The sequence below is a fragment of the Erpetoichthys calabaricus genome, chromosome 3, assembly GCF_900747795.2.
Source record: "Erpetoichthys calabaricus chromosome 3, fErpCal1.3, whole genome shotgun sequence".
Lineage (NCBI taxonomy): Eukaryota > Metazoa > Chordata > Cladistia > Polypteriformes > Polypteridae > Erpetoichthys > Erpetoichthys calabaricus.
In genome coordinates, this window is record NC_041396.2 from 42,446,280 (window position 1) to 42,458,552 (window position 12,273).

At 39.5% G+C, this 12,273-nt stretch overlaps 1 protein-coding gene across 5 annotated transcripts in view; it reads left to right on the forward strand.

The window, feature by feature from the left end:
* The first annotated feature begins 128 nt into the window (after nt 1-128).
* srgap2 (SLIT-ROBO Rho GTPase activating protein 2) overlaps nt 129-12,273 on the forward strand; it is a 196,114-nt gene continuing 183,969 nt past the window's right edge. For 2 of the 5 annotated variants that reach the window (XM_028796687.2, XM_028796690.2), the window contains exons 1-2: nt 129-438; nt 7,363-7,906. In XM_028796687.2, coding sequence (XP_028652520.2) covers nt 7,840-7,906 — 67 coding nt within the window. In that variant the 5' untranslated portion in view covers nt 129-438; nt 7,363-7,839. The remainder of the gene's footprint in view (nt 439-7,362; nt 7,907-12,273) is intronic. The other 3 variants (XM_028796685.2, XM_028796686.2, XM_028796688.2) reach the window with 2 other exon arrangements.

The window sequence follows — 12,273 nt, forward strand, 5'->3', positions numbered from 1 at the left end:
CCCTACAGAATCTTTACTGATTGGTCGTTTTTACTGAAGTTCATGTTTATTGCTAGATAAGCACAGTCTTTCTTTTTGTCATTGCATTTTTCTTATCATTGCATTTTTTTACATTTTGTTGGCAAAAATCACACCCTAGTAATAATATTTTGTTGACAGCCGAATAGATACTTTAAAGACTGCCCTTTTCCGTCTTCTTCGAATTCTGATTAGATATGGTCGCCATCCATAGTGCATCAAGTGACCAATGAATATGGGAATTTAGTTCGGTAGTCCCAGGGAAAGGGGCGGTAGTTAACGCCCCTATCCACCCCCTAAAGCATTTGGAGAAATGCGAAGAAAAGTTTTACCGTGAAAGCGGAGAATTAGGGACGATGGCTTGACGTTTCTGCGGATTATACAGTATTCTAGTATGGCAAATGGAAACGGGTATTCAAGGTAAATATACATTTTCAACATGTACCAAAAATATGGATTGGAGTTAAAATGAAAAGAAAGCAACCCGCGCTGCCTGCTGACTTTATTTCTTCACGCTGTGGAAGTTGATTCACTGAGTGCGCTTCATGTTTCGTGAGGTGTGGGAGAAGCTGCCGATCTGCAGTCGGATACAATGGGAGAAACTGGACCTAGCGTGTGATTCACAAGCGTCGGCATTCCACAAATTCCTTTAAAGCGGATCAGAAAAGTGATTTTTTGTAACTGCGGCTTGTGATCAGTTTACGCTTTATAAAAGCATTAATGGAAGTTGCACGCATCTTTATTTTGTCACTTTGTACCATATGTTGAAAAGAGACGTCATGCAACAAAGTGGTGAAGCACTTTTAACTCCTCGTGGAAGGACTTTAGTTTTTATTCTGCTTTTTTGTAGAAGAGTTGTGCAACATGCGTTTCCAGTGTGACCGGACACCGGCACAAACAGCCAACTCTGTAAGGTCTGTTAGAAGACGCAACATAAAAAGCTGCTTCAAATGTTAAAGTGATGCTTTTTTCTAGTTTTGCAGTAGAGATTTTGATTAGATTTTTTTTCGTTTTCTCGGGTAACCTTACTTCCCCCAGCAGAGAATGTGCTTTAATTCATGTGCAAAAATGTCTTTTCGTTAATAAGAAAAACGCATTCACAATCAGGGCATGCCTTTGTGTATTTTTCAAGAAATTAAATACTGCTAGTTTCCAGGATTGTAAAGTGATACCGCGACCTTTTTTAATTCTTGCTTCTTCTTTGTTGGCAATACCTTTTGTATTTTCTCTTCTTTTTTTCTGAGAGAGTAGCGCCTTGTCCGTTTCCCGCTGCTGTGTCCGGTAGGCAGCAGCGCCTTTGATGTTATCGGAGCGCTCAGGACTCCCCTCCCGCAGAGAGCCACAGCATCGCGGGGCAGATACGCGTTGGGGCTGCGAATCACGCTTCCCTCATTCAAGAGAGGAAATAGCGACTGGGTGTAGGCTGAAGACTATAACAAAATACGGCCAAGATATATTTTTGGAGGTGTCTAATTTTTGCATTAGCCTTGCTGAAACTTTTGAGGCGCCCTCCTCTCAAATGGTGTGGACACGCTGCTAACTGGAGCACCTCGATTTGGCGTTCTGTTCCTGCCGCTCGAAAAACACGCGGATTAAGGAGTCTGTAATATAATCCGCCGGCACTGCCCGTGCACCGAATGATCAGTTTCAATAGTGTAAACAATTGACCGGGGTTTGTCATTAAAGGAATCGGTGCCTCACACCAGGAACATTTGTGAGATTTGTGGATCAGATTGTGTCTCTAGAACCGAAAAAATTCAGGAGAAATCTGCTTTCGGTATAGGATTAGAGATTAGAGATTATTCTTTTTGACATTTTTATCCTCCATTATTAATATTATCGGCCGCAATCTTGCTTCATAAACTCCACACATCATCTTTTTAATCAAATTTTTATGTTTGAGTCAAACAGATAAATGCTGTGGTCACAACTCGCCTTTCTCAGCTTGGGGTCATCACTAAGGTTAAACCGCTTCTAGCTTTTAATGATCTGCGAACGCTTGTTCTTGCTTATGTTTCATCCCGTTTGGGCTATTGTAATTCCCTTTATGCTGGTGTTTGCCACATATCTCAGTTCCGACAACAACTAATTCAAAATACAGCTGCCAAAGTCTTGACCAGCACAAAAAAATAATCTCATTTCTCTTTAATATTTTCCTGTGAAATACAGGTTGGATTTTAAGATTTGATTGTTTGCGTACAAAGCTTTCCATGGGTCTGCTCCAGCCTGACTCCACTCATCCTCCAGGTCTCTCAGGTCTTCTAATCAATTATTACTGCCTTCCTCACACATGCTCAGTGTAAACTCTTATTCAACAGGTGAGGGGACGCTGGCACACACATGTTGTTGCTGCTCCTCCCTGTTAACAACACTAAGTGCCTTGAGCATGGGAAAGGTGCTATATAAATAAAATGTAGTATTATTGTTATTATTATTATAAATAAATGTGCCAAAGTGGTTTTTCAGAGCAGTGCCAAAGGGGAACCATTTTTGGCCTCCAAAAGAACCATCCAGTTGAGCGTTAAACAAAGAAGCTTAATTTGTTTTGATCAATAGCAGGCTTCATATATAGTCATGGATAAATGATAACTGATTTGTGTAATGCCAGTGTGTTCTTGATTTTAATAGGACCCTTGCCTGCATACAATAATATGGGCTATGTTCAGTTTTTCTTGATTTGTTATTATCCTGCTATGTAGTCTACTATACATAAGATTTTTTTTCCACATATTCAGAACAAATTTCACAAACCATGAACTCTTCCTACAACAAAATGGTTCTTTGTCAAGGAGTGGTTATCTGGGGGACCCACACAAACCAATAAAGTGCAATTAGGGAACTATTATTTTTAAGAGTGTAGTGTGTCCTCGGCTGTAGACCAGTCTGCTCTTTTCAATAAGCTTCCACAACTGATTCTATAAAATCACAGTTAAAAGCGTACTTTTATTCACTTGCTTTTAGGTTGCATTAACTGTCTAGCTCTAACTTTAGTTAACTTTTTGTTGTTTTAAAAGTGCTATATAAATAAATATGACTTATAAGGTGGATAATGTGAGGAAATGATTTACATGAATTAAACTGCTATGTTTCGTGCAGGAATGTAATATTAAGGACTTGATCACTGTAGGCATTTGGATCTGTACTTTTGCTAGGTTTATGCGTGCCTGTGTTCAGAGGCGGAATCTGATGCTTTCTGTGGCTCAGTTTCTACTAGGATTATACTGAAAAAACAATTTAAGTAGTGAAAAGGTTGATTTTGTTAGTGTAAAGCTCAACTGGACATTGACCTGACCAGTGTAACAAGGCACACACCTTTGGATTATATGGTAATAAAGACCAATGTCAGTATGGTATGGACACCCTTCATTCAGACAACTGTTAGTGCCATCAAAAACAGGTTGACGTACGTGTCTTAGAAACAAGGTTTAAAAAAATATATACTGTATATAAAAAGCTAAATTTAACACTATGACAAACTGAAACCACAAATCTTGTTTCACAGAGTAGACTGAGTTATTTTGGCCTGTTTGTAACAATTAAGCAGTAAAAAAAAAAAAAAAAAAAAAAAGAGTTTCCGTTGACCTTAACTGGGGAGTGAGGAAAGGAGGGGCAGAGTTTATATATAAAAGCTTAATTTATAGTTTCATAAAACAGATTTGCGTGATATACAGTATGTATGTGTATACATAGGTGTATTTATATATTTAATATGTGAGGAGTTTTGCACCGCATCCTGGAGTCCAACCCAGAACTAAGTGCTGATTATCCCAGCTAGCAACAAACAAGTTATTTTAGCTTGCTGAGTTAAAGGAAAGTTTCTGTGTCCTGGGAATACAGTCATTCTTATACGGGGGTGATGTCAGCATACCACTCGGGTTACTGTTTGTATGGAAGTATCTTCAAAAGGGATAAATGAAGGGGGGGGGGGGGCGCAGAATGGATTTATTTTACTGGTATGGAACCTACATAATATTGTCAAACCTACTTGGTCCATTTCAGGGCCATGGGGTACCAGAGCACCTCCCAGTGGCACTAAGTACACACCTCCTCCTAATGGGCATATGTTTGGAGTGTTTGGAAAACCCACATAGACATAAGAAGGTGCAAACTCGAAACGGAGAATAAGCGGGTATATTTTGAACCCAGGATGTTAGGTCAGTGCCCGCCAGTGAATCCTAGTCGTTAATGTGACAAAAAAACATTTTATTTACAACTAGTTCCTTTTCTTTTTTGTTTTTTTCCAAATGAAGCATAGGCAGGTGAAGTGACTTGCTCATGGTCACAGGGTGACAGTAGGGGATTTGAACCGCAGATTTGAGTCCACAGCCTTAACCACTGTGCTACACTGCCTTAAAGGTTGAATCTACATCTATATAAGTTAAACATACATTTTCTTTGAGTGAGAACATCAGTTTTTTTTTTACTCCTGTTCATGAAATGAACACATTTAACCTTAGTTGTTTTTGTCTTCTTCCTAGAAAGAGCAATATTGAATACAATACTGCTGCTAAAACAGATGGCAGAGTTTGTAGAGTTGGGCCAGCCATGGGTGTTGTCTGTTGAGGAGAGTGGGGTCTGAGTTTGGGTTCTATCATGAATGTAACTTACGTTTGTGCAAAGAGACCCCCAGCATGGTTGGCAACAGTGTGAGACAAACCCAGTTTAATGTACATACACTAGATGCAGCAGTAGCTGGTATAGTTAGTGTACAATTGGATTTCTTTGGGGTTGGATCACTCTTTCACATTAGGCTAGGCTGAATCAGCAGAGAATAAGATATTGCATGGGATAGACTAGGTGTAAAGAGGTTGTTGTTTTTAAGTCTGATGAGGTCTTAATTTTCCGTCAGTTCAAAAATATGGAAGTAAATATGTAGCAGGATGCATATGGAGACACTTGACTTGCTCAAAGACGTGTGTGAACAGTTCTCCTAATGGACTTAGCAATTAATTCAGACCCCAAAATAATATGAATGTACCTACTGATGCATTTTCTATAATGATGCTTATTAAATTGTCAGTATATTACACCAGTTTTTGGCAGTGGTTTTAATGTTTTTAGGATGGTAGTGGTGTGATGGAGATCTATTTAGATGGAGCTATTTTTGCCCATTTGAAGTTTGGAAGAGGTTTGAGGTAGTTTCTTACATCCATTGCTTGAACCTCCTTAATTTAACATAAGCTTCATGAGGAGCCTGTGTTTAATCCAGCGACAAATAGAGTAACTGACAATGGAATGCCAAACGGCCATAACATTAAAACCACTGACAGGTGAAGTGAATCACATTGATTATCTCATTAAAATTGCACCTGTGGGAAACAAGTGAACAGTGAGTTCTTGAATGTGATGTTTTGGAAGCAGGATAAATGGGCAAGCGTAAGGATCTTAGTGACTTTTGACAAAAGTCAAATTATGATGGCTGGACAACAAGGTCAGAGCATTTCCAAAAATGGCGGGTCTGGTGGGGGTGTTCCCAGTATACAGTGGCTGGTACCTACCAGAATGGTCCAAGGAAGAACTGCTGATGAACCGGGCTCATTGATGCACGTGGGGAGTGAAATCTAGCTCATTTGCTTTGATCCCAATGGCTCAATATCTCTTTTAACTCAAATTGCTGAAAAACTTAATGCTGGCCATGAGAGAGAGAGAGATGTTGGAACACACATCATATCATAGCTTTCTGCATTTGGGGCTTCATAGCCACTGACATGTCAAAATGTTAATGCTGGCTCCTGCACACCACCAAAAGCAACTATGAGGGGCATGTGAGCATCAGAACTGGTCCATGGAGCATTCGAAGAAGGTGTCCGGGTCTGATGAATCATTATTTCTTTTAGATCACGTGGATGGCAGGGTGTGTGTGCATCGTTTACCTAGGAAAGAGATGGCTGCATGATGCACTATGGGAAGAAGGCAAAGCTGCAGAGGCAGTGTTGCTCTGGTCAGTGTTGTTCTAGCATTCATGTGGTTGTTACTTTGACATGTACTACCTACCTAGACATTCTTGCAGACCATGTACACCCCTTCATGGCAACAGTATTCTCTGATGGCAGTGGTTTCTTTCAGCAGGGTAATGTGCCCTGACATACTGCAAAAGTAGTTAAGGAATGGGTTGAGGAACATGACAAAGACTTTGAGGTGTTGACTTGGCCACCGAATTCCCCAGATCTTAATCCAATTGAGCATATGTGGGATGTGCTGGAAAAAAAGTCTGATCCATGGAGGCAACATAGCACAACTTACAGGGCTTATAGGATCAGCTACTAACGTCTTAGTGCCAGATAGCACAGGACACTTACAGAGATTTTGTGGAGTACATGCCTTGATGGATTAAAGTTGTTTTGGTGGCATGAAGGTTGCTCTACACAATGTTAGGCAGGTGGTTTTAATGTTGTGGCTGACTGGTGTTATTGGCGTTAGTAATTATTGTACTGTATGGTCCTCATTTATTAACTACTGTTTCTGCACAGCTTTTATTGAAATTCGGGAAGTGTTGCTTTCATTATTAGTTCCTAATTTTCTAAAGTGTGTCTCTTTTATTTGACTGTGGAGGAGTTCCTATTGTCATGATGGCAATGGTTTTATTTAGATGGCGGTATGATTGCCCATTTGTATGTGTTGTAGTATAGGTGATGTCCTTCTACTCCTTGTTTTATTTATTTTTAATTTTTTTTCCCGGAAGCTACTTCATTTAATGATACAGCCATGGAGGGCCTGTGTCAGTGACTCAAGGTACAAGGCAAGGGCCCACCTCAGACGAACATCCATCACAGGGTACACACCCATCTTAATGCAACCAAGACAGTATTTTAAGTTAATAATAATAACTGCAATGCTGTTTCAGGCATTGGCACTGACACATGCTTTATTTTGTAGATTTTATCAAACGATGGCATATGTGGTTTTGATAGCTGTTGTCCTAGATGTTGCAGGATGAGGTTACCAGTATTTTAGGAGGGTTTGCTTTGCCTGTTCTGTTAGTCCTTATTGCTGCTGACGCCTGTTAAATGAGTACCATTAATGATGACAGGCTAGATTCCAGCAGTGATGGCGCAGATGTCTCGATTGTATTAAAGATGTTGCCTTTTTGTTATCGGTTGATTTTTTTTTTTTTTTTTGCATTATTATTATTATCGCAGTGACGCGTGCGGATTCCTCACATGCTGGCTGTAATCGAATTGCCTTCTTGGCTTCAGGGGCATGTATTGCGTTACGCGATACGACGGCCTCGAGCATTTTTGTAGTTCCCTTTCCCGTGTCAAAGATTATTTATAGTTGTTTGTAATTTCTTAAAGCTGTGCGGAGTGGACGTAATAAAAAGCATTTTCCTTGTGTTGTTTGTAGGAGGAAGTCGCTGCTGTCCAGTCTCGTCGCCTGAGGAGAAGATCTCAAGACCTGTGGATGCCTAGGGGAGTTCGGGTGCCGGCAAATCAAAGCCCCTCTCTCTCTCTCTCTCTCTCTCTCTCTCTCTCTCTCATCCTCATCCTTCCTTTCCAGCCCCCTCCTTGCCTGACTCTTTCCCTCCCCTATCTCTGTCGCTCGCGCGCGCTCGCTCGCTCGCTCTCTCTCTCTCTTCCCCGCCCAGATCCGTCGCTGGCCTCACACACGCCTGTCTGCACGCTATTCATCTAGCGGTACGCGTCCTCCTCGGCGGCCGGATCGGCTGATGGCATCACCGCGGTGACAGCCCGCTCTCCCTCTGCGGATTTCCCTGCTCCCATCTTCTCCTGCCTTTTTTTGTGTTTCCTACTTCGTCAGTGACACCTTGCCATCCCTCTCATATTCTTATTATTTGCTGTGCCTCAAAACCCAAATGCAATCATGACCTCCCCGGCAAAATTCCGAAAAGACAAGGAGATCATTGCCGAATATGAAACTCAAGTCAAAGGTAGGCAGCTTTTTTATTTTTGTTATTTTTTCTCTCAAAATGTGTATTTTGTATGCATCTTGCCATGTCTCTTTTGCATTTACTGTTTATCTGTCTGAAGGGTGTTTTGTGAATTAGACCGCCAAGAAGGCAGATTGGGATTCTTGTGTTCCAATTTCCTAGAGCCTTTTCTGTTGCTCCAATTCAGTTTTCTACTGAATATTGCATATGTGAATGTGCAGCTCCCTCAGTAGCACAAGTTTACCGCACTAGCAGTCCCAGGTTAATTGGCATCCAACAGTGATGTAGCCCTGGCAGCTAGACATATTTTTTTTTTCTTTTAGATGTTGGCACAGAGTCACAGTACTGCCTTAATATTGCTAAAAAAAAAAGCCCTTTCAAGATTTGGTGCATTGCTGGGTTTATAGTGATGCCCTGAGGCTAGATTTCTATTCACCTGTGTTATCCATGTGCAGGACACTGATCCACTTTTTAAAAAAGTTGGCATGCAGTCATGCGTGCAAGAGTGCCGACTCTGTCCGGATGGTAATGCTTTTGCAAGGGATCTCTTTGTCCCCCTCATGGCATGGATTGCCACACCCACCTCTAAGCCAAATGTGATTTGGGTTGATCTAGATACCAGGATTGAGTTGATGTGCTCTGTAGCTGAATTCCCTGGCCATTTTTCCTAACCTGGAGTGCACCTTACCCCCCACCTGCCCCCAGCTGTCAAAATGTGTGTTAGTTATAGATCGCTGCTTCAAACAGAATTCAAAGAATGTATTGAGTGCCTTTTTGTCCTTAGCTCTCTCCTTTCCAGAGCAGATTGATTATATCTGATTTTCTCACTGTGAGAATACATGTTTGGCGCTGTTGTGCTATAACACATTATTCCTTTTTTTTTTTTTTTTAACAACAGCCAGTTCCTTGTGTATGTTATCAACTGAATTTGTTCTATTTATTTTGTTCATTACTGAATGCTTGCTGACTTTATGGATTATTTGTTATGGCACATTTTTGAAGCTGCATGAAGTGATTCATCTATTTTTTTCAGGGAATTGTATCTAATCAGTATTTTTTTCCAAGATTGATTCTGTAGTTGGTGACATGGTGGTGCAGTGGTTAGCACTGTGGCCTCACAGCTGTAGGAGATTAATTTCATTTCAAATCCAGACCAAGTCGCTCTCTGTGTGCAGTTTCCACATCCTGCCAATGTATGGATGAATTTTCTTCACGTGCTTCCCTGTTCTAGCTACATCCAAGTGTGTGTGTGTGTGTGTTAAATTGATTTCTGATTGTTCTGTATATTGGCCCAGTATGAGACCGTGTATGTGTGTGTGAACGCACGTACATGCATGGATGACAGCATATCCAAGGCTGATCTCAGTTTTGCACTTGTATTGCTGCTTCCCTTTCATCCCTGTATTACCTGTCTTGCAGTGAGTCACCAAATGTCATGCATCTTATTCTTATTTATACTTAATCTTCTAACCTTGCTTTATGTTCAGCACTTATTGGCTATCTTGCTGTCATACACCATCCAAATTTTTTTGCATAACTGGCTTAACATTTCCCTTCAGCATCAGAATGAATGTTTTATAAGTCAGAATTTGGAGCAGTGCTTTCTATCCACTGCTTCCCTTTACTTCTACCCCTGAGCCAGTTTCTGCATCCACGTTTAACGTGTTACTTAAGTCCTGAATCTTGCTACTTTAAGTATATATATAAAAAAAAAAGAAAAATGTACTTATTAAGACCTTAACTTATGTTTTCATTTATAGAATCAGTCATCTTTTACACATACATTTCCAATAAAGGGTGAATTTGCATCCAGTAAATCCTGGTATAAATGCATTGTTGCATGTGATTTGGAGAAATGAAACATCAGTAGTTTGTAATACTTGAAATTTGAATCAATTTAACTAGTGACTCGTCATTAAGTGTTATAAACCAAATAACGATCCAACTTAAATCTTATAACAGCAAATGTCAAACAGGACAAAGCAACTTTGACAAATCTGATTTGAACTGTGCTAGTGAACAAGTTTTAAAGAGCACTCAATTTCACACACTCATTTTTATTTTTTAGTATTGACTTGGGATTTTAGTTTTTCAATTACTAACAGCATGAATTTTGTTCATGTACATGGTTAGATAAATCAGATGCTTCACAATGATTAGATCTTTTTTTTTTTTTTTTTTTGAATAAACCTTACACTGAAATACCCTAACCAATGAAAACCCCCAATCTGCTATTATATTAGGGAGAACCTCCCCACCACAAATGAAATTTAGGCCCCGTTTAAGTGAAATAATTTGCCACTTAAAAATTTGAAATTGATTCAAATTTCAAGTATTACAAACTACTGATGTTTCATTTCTCCAAATCACATCTTTTTTACATTTCTTAGCTACCTTTGTGAAATCAAGATTTGTCAGTTGAAGATAAGCCTATTGTTTCATAACGCCTGTAAAACAGTTCTGTTAATTTCATGGGGCCTCACATTTGTTTTAGACTTTGAGGTTTATGCAGTGTGTACTGATCCAGAATTAGTCATTAAGAGGACTGACTGTAACTGCAGTAATTACCCCTAGCTGGAGACTGCTTCCATTTGGCGCTGTAACATTAAAATATGTGTGGTATTCACTACTTCATTAGATTTTAGTTATTGTAGCAATAAACATTCACTTCTCATGAAAACTCAATGAATGACACAAATTTGTTTCATGATTCAATTTTAGCAGTGAAGTATATTCTTGTAGAGTTCCGCTAACTGCACATCCCTGCGAATAAGTGCTTCTGTTTACCTATTATATTGTTACATAGATTAACCTTGTGCTTTAAAATGAAGTCTAGCCACATAAGTGTTTGGTCAATGTAGGAAACAATAAATAAAAAAATGTATTCCAGTATGCACATGTTGAGCAGCTTATTTTCATCACTGTTGTAGATTACCCATATATGCCATGATTTTTACTTAGTGCAGCTGGCACAGTTTCCCTTCTCCATTCCCAACAATATGCAGGTTAGATTATCTGAAAACTCTTCACTTAGCCCTGTATGAGTGAATGAGTATTTGCTCAAAAGTGGTGTCCCATCGAAGTTTGGGACCTGCTTCATGTCTTACATTTTGTCCAGCAAAGCTGTAATTAGTACCCCCTCTCATCAACCTTGAACAGGAACAGCCAGTTAGAAAATGAAAGGATGATTTGATGAATACTTGTAGCCATGTTCATCCAAATCATACGATGAATGTGAAGCCTCTTTTCCTTACATTAACAAAATTCATCTTGCCATCATTTTAACTCCTACACATTTGTGACAGTACAGGTTAAAATGAGTACAACTCAATGCTGATATGCAACATCATTATGACTTATCAGGCAGTGTGGCACAGTGGTTGAGGCTTTGGAACTCAAACCCTGAGCTTGTGGGGTCAAATCCTGCTACTGCCACTGTGTGACCATGAACAAGTCCTTTCACGTGCCTGTGCTCCAATTTCAAAACAAAAGAAATGTAACCAACTCTATCTCAAATGATGTAAGTCACCTTGGATAAAGGTGTTAGCCAAACAAGAAATAATGTATGCCTGCAAAGTATGGATAAATTGTGTATTTTATATTTCTGAACTAGCTCCATAATGAGAGAAATGTGGTATTAATGAAAGCCCCCTCCTTTTTGTGGCTTTGAAAGAGTTTTTTTTTCTGCTTTAACGTTAAAACAAATAATAGGCATGACTCCTGCAACCCATGTGCTAAAATGCATGCTCTGTTACAATTGAGTCTTCAGTTATTACATTTCTTCATTGGCTGTTTTTGTTCCATATCCAATAAAAATCATTTTCATTATGGTCTTTTGCTAGAGGGTGCAGATTTAGTTTCTCTGCAGGCCTTGTTGCAAGTCTCTTGAGAAGCTGTGGCAGTGGTAATTTGCAACTATTGAGTCACAGAGGGTCCTTTGTAATGTGACTTTTTGGATAAAGCAGAGAGTTCAATGGGAAATGCAAGCTGTTTCTCCTGGAGATACGGGTTAAATTAACTACCTTAATTTATTCTGGTTTGTATGTGCATTTTAAAAAGAAAAGAGCTGTATACAACTCAAATTACTGGTGTGATTTTTTTCTGAACATTTGCCTAAACTTTCATCCAGTTGGAGGGAGGCAGTAGTCAATGAACAAGTGATTTCTGGTTGTTAAACTCTGCACTACTGGTATTTATAAGTTCTATATAAAGCACAATTTTATTTACTATATTACTTTTTCCTCCTCTCCAATTATGCAATTTTAAATCCCATTTTATCTGATGTCATAACTAGAAAGCCATTCTTTGCTTACATGATTTGGAGTACTGTACACTGCCATAAAGTTTGTCAGAACTGATGTGGCTTT